This window comes from Eumetopias jubatus, unplaced genomic scaffold, assembly GCF_037043125.1.
Source record: "Eumetopias jubatus isolate StellerSeaLion01/CBP00866 unplaced genomic scaffold, mEumJub1_p1.0 scaffold_1, whole genome shotgun sequence".
Classification (NCBI taxonomy): Eukaryota; Metazoa; Chordata; class Mammalia; order Carnivora; family Otariidae; genus Eumetopias; species Eumetopias jubatus.
The window spans coordinates 75,407,306-75,415,064 of record NW_028274807.1 but is presented as its reverse complement, the minus strand read 5'-3'; the positions used below and the strand labels follow the sequence as shown (position 1 = coordinate 75,415,064).

At 36.6% G+C, this 7,759-nt stretch overlaps 1 protein-coding gene and 1 long non-coding RNA gene across 2 annotated transcripts in view; one reads left to right on the top strand and one right to left on the bottom strand.

Moving 5' to 3' along the window:
• Positions 1-540: 540 nt before the first annotated feature.
• LOC114206915 (uncharacterized) overlaps positions 541-7,759 on the bottom strand; it is a 29,766-nt gene continuing 22,547 nt past the window's right edge. The window contains exons 3-4 of the long non-coding RNA XR_003608751.2: positions 5,638-5,762; positions 541-4,439 (exon numbers count right to left, since the gene is read on the bottom strand). This is a non-coding gene — a long non-coding RNA (uncharacterized LOC114206915). The remainder of the gene's footprint in view (positions 4,440-5,637; positions 5,763-7,759) is intronic.
• The window catches only part of OSTN (osteocrin), a 27,221-nt gene continuing 21,284 nt past the window's right edge, over positions 1,823-7,759 (top strand). Inside the window, exons 1-2 of the mRNA XM_028100810.2 lie at positions 1,823-1,921; positions 4,250-4,464. Of these exons, the coding sequence (XP_027956611.1) occupies positions 1,823-1,921; positions 4,250-4,464 (314 nt within the window). The remainder of the gene's footprint in view (positions 1,922-4,249; positions 4,465-7,759) is intronic.

The window sequence follows — 7,759 nt, the reverse complement described above, 5'->3', positions numbered from 1 at the left end:
CTGTAATCTTCCCTAAACCAGGCAATGCCTCCCCTTTTCCAGCAGTCAAATTGGCATCTAGAAGACATGGTATGCACCATAGATTAGCCTTAATTGTCTGTATAGTGTTTTTTAATGTAAAAAATCATAAATGTATAAATGATGTATCTTTGTGATTACTACACAGAATTAACAAATGTGCTATTTAGACATATTTCTTTAAAATATATATATATAGATAGATTAAAACTAAGTCCTGAGGTGCCTGGGTAGCTCAGTTGGTTAAATGTCTCCTTCAGCTCAGGTCATGATCCCAGGGTTCTGAGATTGAGCTCTGCCTTCAGCGGGGAGCCTGCTTCTCCCTCCCCCTCTGCCTGCCACTTCCCCTGCTTGTGTGTGTCTCTCTCTCTGTGTCAAATAAATAAATAAAATCTTTGAAAAAATAAAAACAAACAAAACTAAGTCCCTATGTTTCCCCCATAATCTTATTTAATTCCCTCCCTCCACAGAGGCAATCATAGTCATGAATCAAGTTCCATCGGTTTATATTTTAATATGTGTATAGATTTCAAAATACATAAAATTGCTTTGTGTATCCGCAATTTAGGTAAATGATAGCATGTCTTATATATTGTTCTACAACTTCCCATTTCCCCCCAAAGTGGCTTCTTTGAAATCCATGCATGTAAATACACATAACATTTAAATCATTTGTTTTAATAGTAGATACAGATATATTTAAGTCATCTGTTCTAAGTCCACACTATGGATGTACTTCAATTGATAAACCCATTTCCTCCTGAGTAGAGTACTTGGATTGATTCCAGTTTTTACCACTATAAACAATGAGTCTATGAACTTTCAGATACATGTCTCCATAAAAATATGTAAGAGTTCTTTTGGAATACATACCAAGAAGTGAAATACATGGGTTATAGGTAGGACATGATCATCTTCAACTTTTCTGGATATCGTCCAATTTTCTCCAAATGATTGGATTCATTTCCAACCCCACCAGTATCACTTGTGTTTTTCTGTTTCCAAGCACCACTCTAATATTTGCAATGTTCACTTTGAATTTTTGCCAATCTGATGTATGTCTCACTCTTTTTTTGCATTAAATAAGTTGCGTGTATTTTTGGATGATGTCTTTTTGGATGTTTATTTTCCATTAGGTTATTTCCTTTTCTCTGAAATGCCCATTCATAACTTTGGTCCATTTTTTACTTAATTGTCAATTAGTTGCTATTTTTAAAATTTTATTTATCAGTTTTTAAATATTTCAAATGCTAATCTCTCTTTTATATATTATGTTGAAAATATATTCCATTTTGCACCTTTTGAATCTTAAGAAATCCTTACATGACACAAGGGCATAAATATATTTGTCTATGGATATGTGGTGCTTTGAATTTGTCAATTTAAATGTTTTTAGACACAGTGCATTTTCTCAGGTTCACACAGACCTCGCTGGACTTTATTTTCTAAAACCTGGCCAATTTCACACATTTCCCCTGGATATATGAGGTTATAATCCTTGGATTAGATAGTCAAAGAATAAAATTACACAACTAGATTTCTCAGACTTTGGTTGGTTTGAATTATGATTATAGCTATACAACCCCAGCCTAGGTTTCCATGGAAATGAAGCCTTAATAGAATTCATTCCAGTAGACTGACAGCTTCTGTTAAGTATTACTTAATTTTTTCAGAGATGCACTCCAGCACCTAGAAGCTGAAAAATTTGGTTTATCGCCTGCATCTAACAAGTTTCCCAGAGCTTTTGTTTTCTATCTTTATATGCCAAAGTAATAAATGTTGACTTGATGTATGTGACCCTCAGATGCTGGACTGGAGATTGGCAAATGCACATTTTATTCTGGCTGTGATGTTGATGCTGTGGAGTTCAGGAAAAGTACGCTCAGTGGATGTAGCAACAGAGGTAATGGAAACTAGCCTAAGGGACCATATTTTTTTTTTTTTATGAACATAAGCCATTTCTACTTATCAGAAGCAGGTGCTGCTGACAAATAGAGAGATGCTTTGATAGCACAAAATCAAGGAAATAGACTTTTTTTTCTATTGTCTTGACTTCACTGTAGATTCAGAGAAGGCCAGTTATCTGAACGCCAAAAAATAAAATGGAAGTAATAAAGATGTGTATTCCTTGAACAAAAAAGCATTAAGAGAAAATTCAATATCCTTTTGGCCATATTTTTAATTAAATCAATTACATTAAGATGAAGTGCTTTTGTGGGAAATTTGAAGTTGTTACATGTCAAAATTTGAGTCGCTTTGGCCAAACTTTGTATGACTATACAAATGTTTTCTTGCTGCCATGACTAAAGTACACAGAGAAATGTTAATTTGGCTAATTTGATCTTATTAGAAAGTGTTCTCTGTACTTTGTAAATAACAAGTGAGAATCTGAAAAGCACTTTGCTGAAGGAAGTTTTACATGAGAGCTATGTTTTTTTTTTCCTTAGGATTAATTAAGAGTATCTTTAAAAAGGAACAAAACTCTATTTTGTATGTGTGGCAGTTGGAAGAATGAAAACATATTTTTTGGAGGATGCACTAAGAGATAATAAAAGATATCCTATCTTTGCCCTTTGAAAGTTTGTCTACTACTCTCTAGAGTTTCTTTCTCATGATTATAGCATCCTTCCCTTCCCCAGTTTCTATGTTGTCAAGTTTATGTAGGAGAGTGATAGACGTTGAAATTTTAAAAAGGAGTCGGTGGACATTGTGCAGTCTGCATTATAAATAACAAGAGCCAGGAGAGATTTCTTATTTTCTTTCTACCAGATGAGAGTGTGTTTGCAATAATTAGCTTCTTGGCAGTATTCAGGATAGAAGAGAAAAGGGGGAGACAGAGGATAGAGAAGCAGGTTATGAGGTGATTAAGAGTGAAGCTACACTAAGCAGTGAAGAGGAGCTGATGTAAGTCACTACTGATGGGAATCAGAAAGAGCAAGAGAGTTTTTCCAGGAAGAACTGACCAGACTTAGTGCAAATTTGGTTGGTTTAGGAAAGAGGAGGTTCAATAGCTTTGAGTCTAGGTGTCAGACTATATATATTTCACAAGAGAGAGTTGCTGGAGCCAATGATGAAAAGGCTTGGAAAATGCCGCTCTTTCATTTTATTGGGGAAAATAAAGAACATAGAAAGAGAACGGAAGAAATAATCTAAGAAGAAAGAAAGGAAGTGAAGAAAAAGAGTCTTGCCAAGACCAAGTCTGGCACAAGGAGGAATGTGACATACAGAGGGGCAGGAAGGAGATCCCTGGAGCTAGTTTCTTCCCACAGGGGAATATTCTCACTTTCCTAGAAAAGAAGTAATATCCCCCAGACTCCACAATGACTAGAGACAGTTAATAGGAACACTTTTTAAAATGCTGTGACCAGGATTAGGAAAGGAAAAGACACCACACTTTTATGTCTTGAATACAGTGCAAAGTGGCAATATATGTAACAAACAAGAAATTTTACACAGGAGGATAAAGTCATTGGGATAGTTATGACTCACTGTAGACACTCATTAACATGTGGTAATACATCACATGGAAAGAGATAGTAAGCTTCCTGAGGGCAGAAACTGGATTTTGTTCATTTTTTTACCCCTCAGGTCTAATGCAGAACCTGGTACATAGTGGGTGCTTAATGGCTTGATTCAATAAGGTGTGAATGAATGGTGAAACGATAACAGTGTGAGGTTTGCATTTTCAAAATTCATTCAAGAAATATTCAGAAATTTACTGAGTACTAACTATGAGCAAAATACTGGCTTAAGCATTGAATAGAGTGAAAAAATAAAGGACTAATTAGACATAGTTATTGCCCCCAGGTTACTCACAATCTACTATGCAATACAAATTTATTGTACCAATCTAATACAAGGGAAAATGTAATGAGTACAATGAAGAAAGATAAAGTGCTATGGGAATGATAAGGAAGGATGCAGCTGTTACTGGGAAAGAACCTAAAAGAATGATCAGTTAATATACTAAATTTTAGAGGCAGACCTGTAGTTTTTCCTTTTTTCCTGTGTGTTTGTGTGTGTGTGTGTGTATTGTTTTAATTGTGTTTAGACATACATCATCTCTATGCATTTTTGTCTCCATAAGTCTTTTCTAGAAACATAAAACCATAAGAAATCAAGTATCATGGCAGGCAGGTGAGCTAAAGCTAGCAAAAGCCAAATGCAGATGATTATATATATTTAAGGTTTCTTTTTCTGAACAAATGGAATCACCTTTCTTGCCCTATAGGCTTTTGATTCTGGAGTCATAGATGTGCAGGCACCACCCACAGTCAGGGAAGAGAAATCAGCTACTAATCTGGCAGCAAAACTCTTGCTTCTTGATGAACTTTTGTCTCTGGAGAATGATGTAATTGAAACAAAGAAGAAAAGGAGCTTCTCGGGTTTTGGGTCTCCCCTGGACAGACTCTCTGCTGGCTCTGTTGACCATAAAAGTAAACAGAGGTAAGTGAACTCTTGGAGGAGGAATATTTTTATTTTTTAATTCTTCCACTCTAACTTCAGAAACAGAATTCCACATAAAAAATATAACGAAAACCTTGTAGGTAAACATATTTGACAGTGTTTTAGCTAACTTGTGAGTTTAATAGTATGATTTTGGAAATAATGGTTTAGGAAGGAAAATGACTGCTACAGTATGCATTAATATTCTTGTCATATTTTCCTGAGGAAGCTTCCACTGAATGCAAATGTAAAATAGTTATTATAAGACATTACAGCATTGGGAGATGAAGGGGGATGTGTGTATTATGGGATAAATGTTATGGCCACTTCAGTTTTCAATTTAACAGAGATAACCAGAATTCCATTTCTATTTTCACCTATGATACAAAGCTTTCCAGAATGTGTCAATGAGCCCACTCTCATATACCAAGAGGTAGTGAAGATCTCTTAGGACTTGGAGTCAGAAAACATGTGTTTAAATCAAATTTCTGATCATTTCTAGCTATATGACTTGTACAAGAATCTTATTCTCTGTGCTACTCAGCTTATTTATCTGTAAAATGGGGATAATTACTTAACCTCCATAAAACTCAAATGAATACTTTGTAAGCTGTTATTATAATAGAATTAGAGTAATTAAATCTCCCTTTAATCATTGAGTGACTATCAGCAGTGGTTTTGATCTTGATTCATCTTCTACCTCCTCAGTCTTTGTTCCTGATGCCATACATTTCATACTAGCAATGTCACAAGAGACCACCCAATTGCCAAGGTCAGGAATCTGAGGAATTTACTAGGATTCCTTTTGCTTACTTTAAACATTCCATTTTTCATGAAATTCTTCAAATCCTATTTGCTTTGTATCTCAAATATCTCCAGAATATCTTTTTCCATTAAGGCTTTCCTAATTCTGGCCTAAATTATCGTTTTCATATTTGTTTTTTCCTCCGGTCTTTCTTCATTTCCACCTCTACCACCATCATTACCTCTTTAGCACCAATGTATCCTCTGCTCTGCTACCAGGGGGATCATTTAACACCAACATCTTTTGGTGAAACATTCCCATTGCTTACAAGACAAAAGAAAACTCCTCAGCAAACCCTACAAAGAATTTCAACATCTGGCACCCCATTTTGTCATGCACTTGCTTCCATGTCTTTGCCCCAGTCTCACCTGCTTACTTGGAGCTCTGGGACTTGTCATGTGTGTTCATAGTCCAATGTCTCTGCTGTGCTCCAGGATTCAGCATACAGGATGTGATTGGCTAGACTTCTCTTCTTCTTCTTCTTCTTTTTTAACTAACACATAATGTATTATTTGTTTCAGGGGTACTGGTCTGTGATTCATGACTCTTACACAATTCACAGCGCTCACCATAGCACATACCCTCCCCAATGTCCATCACCCAACCACCCCATCCCTCCCACCCCCCTCCATTCCAGCAACCCTCAGTTTGTTTCCTGAGATTAAGAGTCTCTTATGATTTGTCTCCCTCTCTGGTTTCATCTTGTTTCATCTTTCCCTCCCTTCCCCTATGATCTTCTGTCTTGTTTCTCAAATGTCTCGTATCAGTGAGATCATATGATAATTGTCTTTCTCTGATTGACTTATTAACATAATACCCTCTAGTTCCAGCCACATCATTGCAAATGGCAAGATTTCATTTTTTGATGGCTGCATAATATTTCATTGTGTATACACACACACACACACACACACACACACACACACACACACACATATATACCACATCTTCTTTATCCATTCGTCTGTTGATGGACATCTAGGCTCTTTCCATAATTTGGCTATTGTGGACATTGCTGCTATAAACATTGGGGTGCACAGACCCCTTTGGATCACTACATTTGTATCTTTGGGGTAAATACTCAGTAGTGCAATTGCTGGGTCATATGATAGCTCTGTTTTCAACTTTTTGAGGAACCTCCATACTGTTTTCCAGAGTGGCTGCACCAGCTTGCATTCACACCAACAGTGTGGGAGGGTTCCCCTTTCTCTGCATCCTCGTCAACATCTGTTATTTCCTGACTTAATTTTAGCCATTCTGACAGTGTGAGGTGCTATCTCATTGAGGTTTTGGATTTGGATTTCCCTGATGCTGAGTAATGTTGAGCACTTTTTCACTCTTGGCCATTTGCATGTCTTCTTTGCAAAAATGTCTGTTCATGACTTCTGCCCATTTCTTGACTGGATTATTTGTTTTTTGGGTGTTGATTTTGATAAGTTCTTTATAGATTTTGGATACCAGCCCTTTATCTGATATGTCATTTGCACATATCTTCTCCCATTCTGTCGGTTGTCTTTTGGTTTTGTGGACTTTCTTTTGCTGTGCAAAAGCTTTTTATCTTGATGAAGTTCCACTGTTCATTTTTGCCCTTGCTTCCCTTGCCTTTGGTGCTATTTCTGGAAAGATGTTGCTGCGGCTGAGCTCAAAGAAGTTGCTGCGTGTGTTCTCCTAAGGATTTTGATGGATTCCAGTCTCACATTTAGGTCTTTCAACCATTTTGAGTCTATTTTTGTGTGTGGTGTAAGGAAATGGTCCAGTTTCATTCTTCTGCATGTGGCTGTCCAATTTTCCCAACACCATTTGTTGAAGAGACTGTCTTTTTGCCATTGGACATTCTTTCCTGCTTTGTCAAAGACTAGTTGACCATAGAGTTGAGGGTCCATTTCTGGGCTCTCTATTCTGCTCCATTGATCTATGTGTCCGTTTTTGTGCCAGTACCAGATCATATGATAAAAGAATAAAAGAAAACAACTGTCTTGATGATGACAGCTTTGTAATAGAGCTGGAAGTCTGGAATTGTGATGCCGCCAGCTTTTTCTTTTTCAACATTCCTCTGGCTATTCAGGGTCTTTTCTGGTTCCACACAAATTTTAGGATTATTTGTTCCATTTTTTTGAAAGAAGTTGACAGTATTTTGATAGGGATTGCATTAAATTTGTAGATTGCTCTAGGTAGCATTGACATCTTCACAATATTTGTTCTTCCAATCCATGAGCCTGGAATGTTTTTCCATTTCTTTGTGTCTTTCTCAATTGCTTTCATAGTTTTCTGAGTACATATTTTTTTGCTTCTTTGGTTAGATTTATGCCTAGGTATCTTATGGTTTTGGGAGCAATTGTGAATGGGATCGACTCCTTAATTTCTCTTTGTCTGCCTTGTTGTTGGTGTATAGAAATGCAACAGATTTCCGTGCACTGATTTTATATCCTGCCACTTTACTGAATTCCTGTATGAGTTCTAGCAGTTTTAGGGTGGAGTCTTTTGGGTTTT